The 16486-nt window shown below is 53.5% G+C and overlaps 1 protein-coding gene across 1 annotated transcript in view; it reads right to left on the bottom strand.

Moving 5' to 3' along the window:
* Window positions 1–650: 650 nt before the first annotated feature.
* The window catches only part of LOC144259202 (alpha-2-macroglobulin-like), a 57784-nt gene continuing 41948 nt past the window's right edge, over window positions 651–16486 (bottom strand). Inside the window, exons 26-36 of the mRNA XM_077807387.1 lie at window positions 15462–15618; window positions 15061–15135; window positions 14059–14224; window positions 9662–9885; window positions 8447–8665; window positions 8016–8143; window positions 5155–5245; window positions 3522–3590; window positions 2999–3101; window positions 2038–2079; window positions 651–676 (exon numbers count right to left, since the gene is read on the bottom strand). Of these exons, the coding sequence (XP_077663513.1) occupies window positions 651–676; window positions 2038–2079; window positions 2999–3101; window positions 3522–3590; window positions 5155–5245; window positions 8016–8143; window positions 8447–8665; window positions 9662–9885; window positions 14059–14224; window positions 15061–15135; window positions 15462–15618 (1300 nt within the window). The remainder of the gene's footprint in view (window positions 677–2037; window positions 2080–2998; window positions 3102–3521; window positions 3591–5154; window positions 5246–8015; window positions 8144–8446; window positions 8666–9661; window positions 9886–14058; window positions 14225–15060; window positions 15136–15461; window positions 15619–16486) is intronic.

The following is a 16486-nucleotide window of genomic DNA, read 5'->3' on the forward strand; positions in this document are numbered from 1 at the left end:
AGTCCCATTAGCTGAGGCACTTACAACTAGTATTATATAAATCCCTGGAACATGCCATTCAATTCTAGGACAAACCACTTGTCACAATGCTACATGCTGTGGCCGGTGGCACTTCATGGGAGCAGCAGGGATGGAACTTACAGGCTGGTGTTCCAAACCCCCAGGCCTTGACTACTTCATCCAAAGGAGACCCCGTTACATGTTAGCTGTATCAGGCCCTGGCACACAGCTGAGTATTTCTGTTTCCATCCCATAGTGGGCAGAGAGCATCTACAGTCTCACAGTTCATGTTTACAAGTAAGGAACAATCCCGTACTAGTCGCTAACTGGAAAAGGTGAGGGCTACTGGACACAATGGTGCTTAGCAGATCTTTTTCCACAGACCCTTTCCCCCTGGCTGGCTGTGCAGGGCAGAGCCCTAGCTGGATGGGACACATGTTGGCCTGAGAAGTCCTGGGGCTGAGCAGGGATAAGGGGGTTGGGAACAGAGAGGCCAGGAGCCATTGGTCAGGGTGGTGAATTCATTTATTTGTAATGTTTGTTTCCCTCTTGTTGCGGCTGTTTTCTCTCTGTCGCTCCCTCCAACCACCTCAGCCTGCGCAGAGGCTAAGCGGGTGGGACGTAGGAGGCTCAGAACACGACTCCATCCCTCACACATTGCTCTGCTCGGCTCCCACTGTGAGGGGGAAAGGAGCGGGAACAGGAGGGATTTAGAGAAGAGACTGCCCAGGCCTCCCCTGGGCTTGGGCACAGAGCCAGCAACACACATCCAGGGCTGGGCACAACTGCTCTGCCGCAGGGAGCAGAGCCCTGCCAGGGCCCCAGGCGGGAGATTCCACGGCCCTGATCTCTCCCTACCAGGGACAGGGCCTTGCCTCATCTGCCTCCACACGGAGCGTCTCATAGCGCTGGGGAGTTGCAGCACAGGATCCAGCGCAGGCTGTGTCAGCCTAGGGTTTGCCTGGAAGCATCTCTGCCATGTCTGACACTGCAGAGCAGGGATGGACCTGGGGCCACAGGATGCATAGGCTCAGCTCGGACATTTGCTTTAGGAGCGAGGTGCAATGTTCCCTCTAATTTTTGACAGGCCGTGTGCACAAAAAATTTCTTCTGCGCAAATCTGTGCGCACGGTGTTTTGCCATGTGCGTGGGGTTTAGGATCTGTGGGTGCACACACACAGCTTAGAGGGAACAGCGGCGAGGTGCTGATCTGGGGAGCACGTCCTCTCCCTGCCCCTTTGTTCCTATGGGACCCAGCACAGAATGGAGTGAATCCATTTACACCAGAGCCATCAGTGCCCACGGGAGGGAAGGGAGCTCCCTGCATTGGGACTGAGCACCTGCCTGTGGATCAGCACCAGGGGCATGAAGTCCAGAGAAGCCCTTGGATGCTGAGATCCTTCCCTGGGCCTCTCAGTCCTGCAGAACAAGGGCTGGGAGAAGGAGGCTTCTGCTGAGTCCTGCTGCTGGGAGACCCTCCCTTCCTCTGTCTGCCTGGCTCTCCTGTGCTTTGGTTCTTTCATTCACTCTCTGATCCTCCCTGTCACAGATATTTTGGCTCCTCTGATCCTAGCCAGAAGCAGGAAGCTCAGACCCAACTGCTGGGGAGAGGGGTAAAGAATCTGAGCTTACAGGACAGGCTGAGAGGCCTCAAGTTCTTATTTGATCCGAGCCCAGACAGCCCATCTCTGAAAGCTTCACAGAAACAAGCTGCCCAGTGAGATGGCAGGGACTTGTTGGCTCTGATTGGGCTGGAGCCCTCGCCCCGCCCCAGGAAGAGCCTCTCACAAACCATTGCAATGGCCCAATTTCCATAGGGCTCATGAGGCAGAGGCTGCGGGGTGAATGGAGCATCTATCCCCCGGAATAAGCAAAGACGCCATCAGTGCAGGCAACAAACCCCTGTGCAGGGGAAAAAAGCCACCAGCTCTGAGTGCACGGGGGATGCACTGCCTGGAGCTGAGCTCTCGCAGCGGGGAGTAGATCTGGGGGTGCTGTGAACAGGACGAGGGGAGGTAATGACTCTTCATACGCTACCTTTGCTGCAGGGGGCACTGTACTCAGCGATGGCAAATTCATCTGGAAGACACAAGGGAAGGGAGATGTGATCAGGGCTGTGTGAGACCCAACCAGGACTCCTCACACTTCCACCAGGCCCTGCGGCAGAGAGCTGGCACCGCACCAGAGATCTCAGGGAGGAGGGGAGGGAGCCCTCTCTCCAGGGGCACTGGGGGAACCTCAGCTGGGCTCCATGGGAGGATGGCAACGGTTACCCCAAGGCTACAGCGCAACAGGCATCTCCAGAGGGTCTGTGTCAGGTGTCCTATGTCCGTTTGCACCTTGCCTGACTCACGACCACAGCCCAACGGCAACCCAACGGCGGTTTTGTCACCCAATGTCCTAGCTGGGAGCGGAGGAGCGAATGTGCCTCCCCCAGGTCACCCCCAGAGCTGCGATCTCAGGGCAGGATCTGAACCCAAGACCCTCCCAGATCCCTGGGTTGGCACCTTCCCTCTACAGTGCGGGAGGGGTCTGGGCTCATGGTGCGAGCACGAGGCCAGTGGAATATGATCCCTCGCCCATAATCCCTGTGTGCCCCACATTCTCATCTGGGAGAGGGGAGACGCTGCTGAGATGGGCCTGTTGTGTCCAGAGATGAGAGGGGGACGCTGTCTGCGTGGGGCAAACCAGTGTCAGGGATGGTGGCGGCAGGGCCGTTCAGGTTGGAAGCAGGAGGAGAAGGGAATGGGGTTTGCCCTTGAACCTGCCCGGGCAGTCGCTGAGCAGGCACCGCTGGCGTGAGGTTCTCAGCTCAGCCCCAGGCCTGTCCCCACCCTCAGGAGGCAGCCCAGGGGTGGGGAGGTGGATCATCAAGAGAACGAGGCCAAACACAACCCTGAGCCCAGCGGGTCCCCCTGTGGCTGTGACTGTGGCCTCTCCCCTCCCTATGACAGGCCCATGGTGGCTAACGTCCCCCCAGCCCTGCCCCCACACACACCCGTCTCGTAGTAATCATAGACTTTCACCAGCGCCGGCTTCAGGCTCTGCACGGGGAAGTCCTGCTCCACCGTGAAGGAGAAACTCTGAGTCACATTGCTCACCTGAGGTGTGGGGGGGAAACAGACGAGATTCAGGAGGATGCTCTGAGCCACTTCACCCCCTCCTTCCCTATCTCTCCTATGTACCCCCATTGCTCCCCCACCCATGATCTTGCAGGTCCAGCATCTGCCCCCCTTGGCTGCAGGGCCTGGCAGGGATCAGGCCCTGGGGGAGGAGGGAGAAGCCCTGCCCCCCAACCCCCGGGTACGTGCCGCTCTCCCTGGTACCCGTAGGCTCTGTATGTTGGGGGAGCAGAAAGTGCTGAAGGGAAATACTGAGGAGCAGCAGCAGCTGGCGGGGGATACATGGGTTTGTCTTTCCTTGCCCTGGCCTGGGAGATTTCCTCCATTCAGTGCCTCTATCGCGGGTATGTTGCGGGTGACTCTCTCCTTGGCCCATCCTGGCCCCATGTGGCCGCTTACCTGCTCCATGTAGAGCAGCACGTGGTTGGTGCTCAGTTCTGTGCGGTGGATGTGGTGATGTCCTTCCAGCTGCCAGCAGCCAAGGGAGAGAAGCAGGATGTTACTGGGCCCCTCTTCAAACTACCCCAGAGTCCTAAGGAATGGGATGCTGGTGCATTAAAGGAATGAGTGGAGTCTCTAGTGTGGCCCTACCCACCTAGTGGACTGAGGTGTAAAGTGCCTCAGATTGAGAGCATCTGATTTCCAAAACCTGACCCAGGGACCATGCTGCCACCATCCACCATGCTGCCCACCATGTGGCACCCTGCCTGCGGCTGGCCAGTGGCAGCAAAAAGACTGTGACCATGGCAGAAAGCCAGGATGGATTGGGAGACAGCTCAGCAGACAGAGAGGACTTAGAGGAGCAGTAGCCTGGACTCCCAGAACTCTGATATTCCAGGTAAGACTCAGGACCCCAGCCAGCAAAAACCAGGCTCCCTCCGTGCCTCACTGGCACTTGGAGTCACCCTTATCCATGCCAGAGTCCTCCTACAATGACTGGGCACAGGGGTTTGTGTTAGGAGGTTCTTGCTTAGAGGTGCTGGCAGCTGTATGGCTGGACCTGGGGCCAATGTCCTGACCAGGCAGTCCATCCCCATGGGTGGGTGCACGGCTCTTCTAATGAGTCAGCCCCATGGTGGGCAGGTCCCGACTGGGCTACCTTCCACCGGGGATCATCCGGTTTGGCTAAGAGTGTGGAGGGTGTTGCAGTGTGTGTGTGTGGGGATGTTATGTGGGGGAAGGTAGGAGAAATACATCCTCAGTGCTTATGGTTGGTTGTTCAAGGAGTGGTGCATTTGGAGCTTGTTTTGAGACTCATTTGGGCTTGTCATTTTGAAATATCTGGCAACCCTAAGTCACCCTGAGTCTCTATCAAGTGCAGCATCAGCTCAGTGTCTGACCTGTCCCCAGAGTGGAGGGTTGTGGCTGTGAGCACTGCCTTCCCTGTTCTCACAGGCTTCATTAAGATGGTGAGATCTCACCTCAGGGCCCCTGAAGGGGCACCTCCCACCATCTGGGTCTCCCTGAGGAGATGTAGGGCCTGGGGTGGGCTCAGGAGTTTCAGTGTGTGTGTGGGGGGGGTGGGGGTGTTAGAATTGGGGGAGCAGAGAGGGGCACAGGGAGATGGAGGCTCCTCACTCTCTCTCCCAAGCACCCTGCAAGCCCAGCCTGACTTCCCCTTACAGGAACGCTGCCCCCTCCAGGGGAGACTGTGAGGTGCCTCCAGCCGAGCCTGCTCCCCCTGTGCGTAACAGTTTACCAGGGAATCACTGAGTGGGAGCTCAGGGGGATGGGACAGGATGGGGAAGGAGTGGGGGATCAGGGGAGGGTCAGAAAGAAGAGATGGGGTCAGAGAGACGGAGACAAGGGCCGAGGGGGGGGGGAGCCTGATGCTGGAGAAGGGACTAGGGAGTGGCCAGGCTGCAAATGAGGGGTTGGGGTTTGGAGTTGACCTGGGGCCAGATACCCCTCAAGTGGGGTTGGAGGCAAAATGCCCTGGATGCCCACTGGTTGGGGTTGTGGGGAGCTGGATTCCACTTGGGTGTGGGGCAGATACCCTTGGCTGTGGCCCATACACAGAATGGGCCGTTACCTTCCTCACTGATGTCTTCACAGGGATGAATCCTGAGAGCATCTTAACGTCAATGATGACCATGTTGGAGACAGGGCGTTTCCCTGTGTATCTGGGAGACCAAGCGGGAAATGAAACAAAGTTTAATACATCTCAGCACAGAGCTGATGCACCTCAACCCTGAGCTGCAGCACCTCACACCCTCACTGGCCCCCTGTCCTGCCACTACCTTTCATCGCTGCCCTGCAGCCCCCTGCTATTCCAGTCCTGGTTTCCCCACACAGCTCTGCCAATGTCCCTCAGTTCTGCCCTGGAGCATGTAAGTTTGCTGAAAGTCCCTCAAGCACAAGGCTTCCCATCCAATAAGGGGTTTAGTTAAAATACGCCCATCATTGGTGGGGGCAGGAAGAGGGAGCAATTTAAATAACTTGATTTTTTAAAAATATAATTGATTTATAAGTGAGTCAGGTTTTGAAAAATCAGTGTAAAGGTTTGCGCAATTAAAACTTTAGATTACAGTGTGTGCTGAACTAACTTATAAAGCTGGTGTTTCTAAATGCTGCTACTGCTAGGGGATCCTATTTGAATTTTACAAAAATTCTGCACACAAAAACCAAAATATTGGAAGTGAAGGTGCTGTTCCTACAAACTTTTTAGCAGGTACCTAGTTCCAGTCACATGAACAGAGGCACAGGTGAGGAAACTGGAGCATGTGCAGAAATGTTTGCAGCATCAGGGGCTAAAACTGTATTAATTATTATTATTATTAAAAACATTGGTTTTATTGGGATAGAATTTCTGTCACTTCAGATCCAAACTGGTTTAGTGTTAGCCCTGGGAAGTTATTTCAATACAAAGCAACTGTGAGCTTCTTTATATACACTCCTAAGCCCATATTTTGGCATCTAAGGGTGGGCTTTGTAAAAGCACCAAAGTGATTTAGGAGCACAAGTCTGATTGAACTCAGACTGCAAATCCCGCTGAAGAAGAATGGCCAGGTCAAAGCATTCAGCTCCTGTGACTGGGGGCAGTTCACTCAATGGGAGGGTAGTGGTGGTTGCAGATACAGAAAGGGCTACTGGCCGGGCAGTTTTGTGTCTGAGTTTGTGTTTCTCTCATACTAAGGATGTTACTGAAGTTCTTAGCCCTGGTCTACACTAGGACTTTAGGTCGAATTTAGCAGCGTTAAATCAATGTAAACCTGCACCCGTCCACTCGATGAAGCCCTTTTTTTCGACTTAAAGGGCTCTTAAAATCGATTTCCTTACTCCACCCCTGACAAGTGGATTAGCGCTTAAATCGGCCTTGCTGGGTCGAATTTGGGGTACTGTGGACACAATTCGACGGTATTGGCCTCCGGGAGCTATCCCAGAGTGCTCTATTGTGACTGCTCTGGACAGCACTCTCAACTCAGGTACACGATTGTTTGCCGTTGCTCTGACGCAGGGAGGGGCGACTGACGACACGGCTTACAGGGTTGGCTTACAGGGAGCTAAAATCAACAAAGGGGGTGGCTTTACATCAAGCAGTATTTCAGGCAGGACTTCACGGAGGGTTCCAATAGGAAATGGTGCACCTAAGTTATTGTTCTTATTGGAACAAGGAGGTTAGTCTGGCCTCTGATTGATAACATGGCTAGATTTACCTCGCTGCACCTTCTCTGTGAGTGACTGCAGTGTGACCTAGAGGAATGAGTCCCCTAGACGGGGGGCGGGGGGTTTGCAAATGAGTACAAAACAAATCTGGTCTATTTCTTGTTTTGATCCACTCCATCTATCTTTTACAGCTTTGGCTGGCAGCAGACGGTGCAGAAGGACTGCATGCCATCCACATCTCATGGCTGCTCGGCAGAAGATGGTACAATAGGTCTGCTAGCCATCCTCATCTCTTGCCTGCCCAGCGGAGGATGATGCAATAGGACTGCTAGCAATCCGTATCACCTGCCTGCTCACCATAAGATAGTTCAATAGGACTGACTGCAGGACTAAAGAGAATGACTTGATCAAGTCACTCCAAATTTAGTCCCTGCGCCCGTGTCTGCCCAGGCGCTCCTGATCGATCTCACACAGGCAACCAGGAGCACCTCGGACATGACGATGACGGCTACCAGTCCTATTGCACTGTCTGCTGCCACAAGGCAATGGGTTGCTGCTGCTGTGTAGCAATGCAGTACCACGTCTGCCAGCACGCAGGAGACATATGGTGACAGTGAGCTGAGCGGGCTCCATGCTTGCCGTGGCATGGCGTCTGCACAGGTAACTCAGGAAAAAAGGCGCGAAACGATTGTCTGCCCTTGCTTTCACGGAGGGAGGGAGGGAGTGGGGGCCTGACGATATGTACCCAGAACCACCCGCGACAATGTTTTAGCCTCATCAGACATTGGGATCTCAACCCAGAATTCCAACGGGCAGCGGAGACTGCGGGAACTGTGGGATAGCTACCCACAGTGCAACGCTCCGGAAGTCGACTCTAGCCTCGGTACTGTGGAAGCACTCCGCCGAGTTAATGCACTTAGAGCATTTTCTGTGGGGACACACACTCGAATATATAAAACCGATTGCTAAAAAACCGACTTCTATAAATTCGACCTAATTTCGTAGTGTAGACATACTCTTAAAGAAACAAGCACAAAACAATCACTGTAACAATTTACGGGGGGAGAGCTGGCAATACAGAAGTACAAAATCTGATTGACATTGAAAAGAGCAATTGCAATTAAGAAAATACCATGATTTAATGTAAAAATACATTTTTAATTTTTGGAAACATATTGATTTGTATCTACTTTTCTGGGGTTTCCCCTCCCCTTTGGGAGCTCTTGGAGTGACTTGTCCCCAGCCCTAAGGCTGCTCAGGAAGGCCTGGCCCTGTGAGGGGAGTTACCTGATGCTTATGGCGATGTCAAAGGTCCTCTGAGCCCTGGTGCTGTCACACGTCTCAGGGACCGTGTGCACCTCCAGCGCGAATGGCGCCTCACCCGGCTTGGGGAGCACATTGTACCTCAGGCTGGTCTGGAAGAGAATACACAGTTCTCTGTGTCTGTCCATCTGTCCATTTCCTCTGTCTCCTTCCCTCTGCTCAGTTTCATTCTTTTCTTTATCTCTTTTCTCTCTCTCCCCATTCCCCAACTCTCTCTGTCAACTCTCTCTCCTCCTCACACCTCTTTCCTATTTCCTCCTCCTCTCCCCCATCTCTTCCTCTCTTTTCCTTCCCTCCTTCCCTCCCCAGCCCACGCACCGTGCCATCTCCATGGGAATGAGACAGGATCCCCGCAGCAGCAGCGTCTCCCTCTCTCTCTGCCCCAAGGCCCTCACCTGCACATAGACACATCCTTCTCCTGTCACCACTGTGCTGTAATCCCCTGGCACCTCTGGCAGTGCCATACGCTGGAGCAGCAGACGGTTCGTGTGATCCACCTGGAACTGGGCCTGGAAATTCCCTGTGGACTGCAGGGTCACTGTGGACGCTCCTCCGCTCTTGGCATAGGTAGACGCTCCGTATAGGGACAGGGCCTGGAGCGCCACCACTGTGTCCTGCCAGACAAGAGATGGGCCCAGGCACCCAAGGGGATAAGTTAGCCGTTTCCATGGGCCTGGAGTCCCATCCCGCCAGCTCCTCCAACACACTAATGCCCTGCTCAGGTGGAGAAGGGAGACAGAAAGGTCGGCTTTTCCCATTTCCACCCATTCTCTCCCCATCACCAGCACGTGCCATGCTCCCTATTCCCTTGGGCTCAGATCCTCCAAGGTATTTAGGCACCTATCTCCCATTGAAAGCAGCCAGGTGTCTAACCTGGGAACCTTGGGGATCTGGTATCTCTGATACTCCACTGAAAGGAGCTGGGGGAAGATATCACCCACTCTCCCCTGAAGACACCCTGCCTGAAGAGGCAGCTCACGACAGACAGACCAAGTGAAATGGCTCAGAGAGGACCATGGCGAGGCAGCCAGGAGGCTCAGTAATGGAGTATGAGAAAGCCCTGTGGGTATCAAGCCAACCAGGGAAATGGTGGAACATGGGGCCAATGACTGGTCAGAGAGGTCACTCCGAGAGGTCCCAGCCTCCAAGCACCAGCGTGGCCTGCACCTGCTCAAAGCAGGAGGTGGCGCCTCCTGTTTGGTTGTCACTCAGGATGGTGCTTCCGCCCGGGTGTGTCCGGAAGTGACTGGCTGCTACTGCTTCTCTGGAGAGGCCTCAGCTCTCAAGCTGAATTGACCTGGCTGGATGGGGTCAGTGCTGGGGATGGCACTGCACGCGTAGGTGCTCAGGGCGAATCTTCTGCTTTCCGTACACAGGAGCATCATTTGTCCAGTCTCCAGCATCATTAGCCTGCCGGAACCTGTGGGGATCGGATGTAACTATGCTCCATGCTGTGCCTAACCCATGATCTAAACTGTACAGTGAGGGGACTGCCCGCTCCTCAGGGCAGCCTCCCACGTCTCCCGGGTAGCTTATCTGTCTCCTGCCCTCTCCTGTCTGCCTGTCCCTCCTGCCCTGGGTGTCTCAGGCTGGGGATGGGAACAGCTCACCTGGGTGGAGGAGAAGCCCCCATTGGGATTCTGCTGTTTGCTGATCCACTTTACAATTTGAGCTGCTAATGACACATCTCCTTGGGATGGTGCCGGCTGCGTGGTGAGGTAAGCGAGGAGCACATAGGACGTCATCTCCACCTCAGCAGAAGGAGCACGGGGGTGATAGAAGGGGAGATCTGCCTCCGGCTCCTTCCCGGGCCTCTGCCAGTGAATGGAGCCATCTGCAATGGGAGAAGGGAGAGAAGGAAATACAGATGCTTAGTACATGCCATTTCTAAGGGGGTTATTGACCTGCTGCTGCTGCGGGTGGGAGAACAGAGCCCCCCGTGCTAGTCTGGCATATTGGTATGAGACGTGAAAGGATTAAATAGTCCCTCACTTGCTGGTCTAGTGCATTTATACAAATCTTGTGGTATGAACACTCAGCAACTAATCAGGCTGCCACCTCTGTGCCTACATCCCCTTTATCTTATAAAGGGACATCCCAGGAATGGACAGTAGCAGCCTTTATTGGGCTTTTTGATCCAAAAAATGTGAGGTCACTAAGTGGCCCCAGGCGCTCAAGGCCAAAGGGTTACAGCAGTGACGGTCACACCCCACTCCAGCGGCGTGAAGAGCCCATAAATCCTTCTCTTACCAGCACAGTCCCAGTTCTTCCTGGGATTTCCTGGGACACCAGGACCCTTTTTTGGGCCCCCCCGGAATGATGTATTTTTTTCATTTGATCAGTCCAAACATCAGGCTTCTCCTCTTCGTTTGTCTCTTGCTGTAGGGAGCAGATGTCACTCTGTGCGGACCAGGGGCCATCGCTCCCATGGAACGAGTGTCCAGAGCGAGGAGCAGCGCTTGGAGTGAGGAGTGGAGCGGAGCCAGCGAAGACACTGGCAGAGCTGTGCTATTGCTCAGTGGGAATGGTACCATTTATTCAGGGGTTCAGGATATGCTCACTCACAGCACTGAGGTGTCGGGGGACCCCCCAGATACACCTGTGTCACTGCAAAGTCAGGCACCGGCAGCCCTGGCCCCAACTCATGTTTTTTAAAAGTTTCCTTTGTCTTTACATGAATATTTCAGCGCCTTTTTTTTAAAAAAAGCCACCATCAAACCGTCCCCAGGAACTAGCCCTAGGGAAAGGGGACTCAGCCCCAACTCGCTGTGCCCTGGTGATGCCCCCTCTGTCTGGGGAGCTCTAAGGCATCTGCTAGTATCCTAAAATGTGCCCCTTGATGCTTCTCACCACGTAATGCCCCTTGGACCAAACCATCCTCTGCCTCACCTACTGCCCCCTGAGCTGCTCTCGGTGCTGGCCCGCTCCTGGGCTACTGTAGACAGCAGAGCCTGCGGGGGGTGGAGGAAGCTAGATGCCACTGAGATGCTTCCTCCCCCTGCAACAGACTCCCTCCTCAAAATGGGCAACAGTCCGGTGGCGGGGGCGGGGGGAAGCGGAACAGGAATCCTCCTGAGGCAAAGGGGGAGAGGAGGGTAGAGACAGCCTGGACCCAAAGGAGTGGGGAGAGGGAGAGGGAAGGAGAAACCAGGGGAGAAGGAAAGAAAAACCTTGGATGAGAGATCCTAGGGAGGAGGGCAGGAAAGGGAGGGAGAGACATTCAAGGAGGGTGGAAGGGAGAGAAGACGCCTCTAAGACCTGGCCAGATTCTGTGCCACGACAACTATTTTGGCTAGGGCTGTGACTTTTCTACTAGTACCTCTAGTCTGGGCACGGTTATACCAGCATAAAGGTTCCTTTTGTAAGCAAAGTCAGAATGAGCTCTACCCTGACATCTGGTGGTGAGCTGTGGAAAACGACTTCAGGGGCTGATCTCATTTGCATGGGCACACCCACCCCGCCTAGCATGATGGACTGCTTGCCCAAATGGTCACTTTGGCTGCTGTGGGTGCTGTGGGTCACTTTGGCTGCTGTGGCCCCAGTCTCTTTGTAATTGGGGCAGAAATAATAAAGTGTTGTTATCCTGGTTATGTAAATCAAGGACAGTAGAACTGTACTTGGCATTTTAGGATGGAGGGATGAGCCCTCAACTAAGGAGCACTTGCTAGGCAAGGGACATGGGTTCCAAAGCCCAGTACATGGATAGAGATTGGGGACAGGAATTTGTGCCTGGCAGTGTAGGCCCTGTTTAAGGGCCCCAAAGACCATTTTGATCATTCTTCTCTCCACTGTGTAATAACAGAGCTAATTTTGACTCTATTAGGAGTTTTGTTACATACTGCAATTGATGACACCTAGGTCTAAGCATTAGACTTACTTTGGGCTAGTGGTTCTGAGTACACCAGCAATGAGGATCCTCTACCAACAGTAAAATCACTGAGAGCTGTGTTATGTAAGGGGGCCTAAAGACATATTGGTCAGCAGATGGCTGGTTGTGAAGACTGCAACAGAACCCCACAGAGGTGTGGCAGTTGGCCATCAACCAAGCAGCAGAGCATGTAAGGTTCCTCCATACCTATCCTCCCTTCCACCCAGGCTGGGAGGTAAACTCTGCAGATGAACTTCTGAACTCTGGGGGCTGCAGTGACTAAGGACAGAAACTGTGAGTGGGATGACTTTTGGGTTGCCAAAAGGGCACTACCAAAACTTACCTGGGGGGTGGATCTTTTGCTCATGGTTTGTTATGAATCCTGTTTCATGCCGCATTGTTTCCCTCCTTTATTAAAAGGCTTTTGCTACACTCAGACTCTGTGCTTGCGAGAGGGGAAGTATTGCCTCTTAGAGGAGCCCAGGGGGGTGGTATGTAATTGTCCCAGGTCACTGGGTAGGGGCTCGAGCCAGTTTTGCACTGTGTTATTGAAAAGGAACCTCTAGATATTGAACCTGGCCCTTGTTGCTGCCAAGTCTGATGGGCAGAAGGGTTACACTTATACTGATAAAAGAAAAGGAGTACTTGTGGCACCTTAGAGACTAACCAATTTATTTGAGCATAAGCTTTCATGAGCTACGGCTCACTTATACTGATAGAATCATAGAAAATTAGGGTTGGAAGAGACCTCAGGAGGTCGTCTAGTCCAACCCTCTGCTCAAAGCAGGATAGATCTCAACAGGAACAGTTCTATCAGTATAAACACCTTCACACTGCTATAACTGTGTCCACACTGGGGGAGTCACACCGCTTTAACTATACCAGTACAGATACAGCAGTAAGACATGTGCGTAGACAAGGCCTGAAGCTCCATCTACCCTGGAGAAATGCTCTGTGTTAGAAAAGAAAATGCATTAAGCAGCACACTGGTAAACATGACTTGGCACCTAGCATAGACAGGGATGGCTGGACTTGTAAATTCATTTGCTGTTTGTAAACTTAAGCTATGGGGTGCCCTCAGGTGAGCCACAGGCAGCTAATGTGATTGGGTTGGCCACAACCAGCTGCTGTTTTTCACCCCATCTGACCCTGTGTAGACTAGGTACTGAGTCATCTTTAGCAGTGTATGAGCTAATGCATTTTCTAACACAGTGAGTTTCCTCACCTGCATAAGGCCTATGAGTGTGGTGCTGGGGGAGGAGAAAATTGTGGGGGAGACTCTGTGTTTGTGGGGGCTAAGGCAGGGGACAGAGAACCCAAGTGTCTGTTGTGAGGGGAAGGGAACTTGGAGTGTGCGTGTGCTGGGACCCTGCATGACAAGTCCCATGTGCACTAGGATTGTGGGCAGCTTGCGAGTATGTGTGAATGGCTTTCGGGTGGGGGAGAAGGAGCCTGTGTGTGTGAGTGGATCCTGGGGCAACCTTGCACGTGCTTGTGCATTACTTTGTGCCTGGGGCAGGCTGCAGTGTGTGTGGGGGGAGAGAGATTTGGGGGGTGCAAGGCAGCAGGACAGTATGCCTGTGATTTTGTGGGCTGGGAAGTAGGGAGTATGTGAGAACTTTTGGTGTGGGAGGCAGGAGAAAGATTTGGAGACTTGGGGGAAGGAGGAAAAGAGCATGAGGAAAAGAAGGGAGAGACCAGCTATTTCACGGTATAGAAAAGGGGAAAACAGACTGAAACAAACAGAGGAAAAGCTAACAAGCTCCGGAGTAGAGGAAGGGGGCAAATGGAGGGAAGGCAGGGACAAGGAAAACGGCAAATGCAAAGGGAATGTTGACATTTTACCTAATAGATAGGTTGGATATGGAAGGGTGCAACCAATGACCCAGTTTAAAAGGGCAGGGATACAACATGCTGTGAGTAGAAATGTGTTGGGGGCCGGCCCTGGGTGCCTCTCTCTCAATCTTGTTTCTTCATGTCAAAGAACATTCTCCTACCTGGTCCTGGTCCCTCCTAACTTTCCTCTGCTGTGGTTTCCCCTCTGATCACCTGTATATGATTCTCAACACATGGTCACCATACAAATGGGGGATGTAGGGCCAGTAGGATGCAGGAGAAGGGCCTGTCAGGAATTCTCACCCTCTTTCACAGCTTCCTTGTCAAGCGAGTCCAGCAGTACCCTGCGGTTCTCCTCCTTCCCCGCCAGGGCAAAGGCATAGGCCAGCAGCGCCCTGGTGTACACGTGGTTTCCTCCCTGCTCTGTAGCCGTCTCCAGACAGAACAGAGCATTACGGACCACAGAGTGCTGTATGGGGAGAGAGACATGAGCTGAGGGAGGAGAGAAGTCGCCCACTGCAGTCCCACAGTGCAACATTGCCTTTAGCAGAGACGGTCTGGCAGCTCTTTTGAAACAAAGGGTCCCAATGTTGGGAAGCCCGCCTGGCTTTTACACAGTCAGCACATTCTCCACAGCCACAGCTATTCCTGCTACTTGCTACCTTTTCCCACATGCTGAATGAACATTTCCCATAAGCACAGAAAAAGCTACGCAGCAAAATTTCCCCACAAGGCAGTGCCACTGAAAGCGGCACAGAGGACACTGGGATGCCTACCCACAATGCACCACACTTTTGCCAATCTGGCCTGATAGTAGGTGAACACAACACACTGGCACAAGTGGTCAGTGTGAACTCACTGCACCAATATAGTCTTTTTGGTTGCTCGCTGGTGATAAAACTTTTAGCAGTGTGACTTCTGGGTGTGGAGCAGACCTAACTGAAGGAGAACAGAAATCAGCCCTCAATGGGGACCCATTTGGCTGGTGCCAAGGGGTTAAGTGTTATTTACCCAAGTGTTAAATATCTGTAAAACTCGGACCTGTAGGCTTGTAAGAGAGGATCAAGCAAACACCAACTCAAAAGTTTTTAAATAAAGATCATATAAAAGGATTAGAGATGAGAGAGAACCAGTGCCCTGGACTGGAAGAGAAGCTGCAGGGAAATCCAATCCCAGATTTGGACCTCAATTTAAGTCTTTTCTGACTGGATTTCCCCCTTTTTTAAAGGCTTCTCTCTCGAGATTGGAGCTGGGGACCCCCAAGTTGGCAGCCTATGTCTGGCTTGAGGGGTTACAGGTACGTACAGTGACGGGCAGAGGAATCTCCAGCAGTGCGATGGTGATGTAGGCAGAGAGCGTGACCTCATCGTCCACCCCGCCCTGCAGGGAACCACAGAGAGAGACATTAACCCTGAAACCCTGCCCACTGGCCCCTCCTCCCAGGGGTGTTCTACATCCCTGTTCTTCCCACACTATGGTAGCTTCCATGTATCTGCTCCTCTTCTCCCTTCCCCTGCTCATGGTCGCTCCATGTATAGTATGGTACCCCCTGCTCTTGCCTCCTTTAGTAGATCCCATCTGCCCCAACCCCATGTGCGGCAGTGGCTGAGCTGTTCCCATGAGGAGTTGCACGCTCTCTCTGTGTCACTGGAGTCCTGTATGGGTCCCATGAGGCCCATGGGAAGCTGGCTGGGCAGATACGTCACCTTTATGGCGTTGTTCAGGAGCGTCCCGGAGCTGCGGAAGCAGCCGTTGTCCTTCTGCTTGCCAGCGAGCCAGGCCAGGGCGTCCTGGATGTGCTTCTCCTCGATGAAGATGTGAGAGCGGGCCTGCGCGAAGGACTTGAGGACGAAGGCCGTCAGCCTGCGACAGAGAGTGAGCAGCAGTGAGAGCTCCCTCCCATGCCCTCTGCTCGCTGGAGGGGTGGGGTTCTGGGGCATCGACATCCTGAGGGGAAGCAGCAGGGGCCGGAGAGCTGGTGGCCATGGGTCAGGGAACCATTAGCTCACTCAGCCACCTACTGACGTGCAGCAGAGCCTGGCGGCAAGACCCAGCAGTCGTCTGACAGGGCACAGCTAAACTGCCCGTTTTAGGACAGGAAGTGAGCTAGCTTCCTGTGTTGGTTTCAAATGGCTGGGGCACAGTTTAGGGGTGGGTTTAGGGGGTGGTTGTCCAGAACCCTTGGGAGAACAGACCTCAGAATCTTCAGTGACCAGGAATGGCCAGGACGCTGGCTCTGCACTTTCTTATGATAAAAACAGCAGCACAGTGCCCCCTAGCATCAGACTGGGGTCAGCACTCAGAGGGAGAATGCCCCTTACTGAGCCACCCACCCCGCTCCCTGCAGCACAGCGCCCCCTAGCACCACACTGGGGCAATAGAGTCAGTAGTGGCAGAGGGAAGAGCAACCCCTACAGAGCTGCCCACTGCCACTCCCTGCAGAACCTGTTTGTTCACCCGGCAAGGCATGCACTAAGCATTGAGGGGCTGTGATGGCTCCACCCTCAGTTACCAGCCTCTTCATTATCCTTAGGGCAGTGGTGGCCAAATTTTCTGGCTGAGGATCAAACCCATAATTAAAGAAAGGTCAAGTATCCACAGTCTGGACTTTGGGATGGATTCTCTGCCCTGTTCTGACCCCTGCACCTTACTCAGGTAACATAAAAGGAGCTGAAACTACCAACAAGTCACCCAGCAGGGGAATCTTTGGCTGGCACTTTTATGCCATCCT

Source organism: Eretmochelys imbricata, chromosome 1 (genome assembly GCF_965152235.1).
Source record: "Eretmochelys imbricata isolate rEreImb1 chromosome 1, rEreImb1.hap1, whole genome shotgun sequence".
NCBI lineage: Eukaryota > Metazoa > Chordata > Testudines > Cheloniidae > Eretmochelys > Eretmochelys imbricata.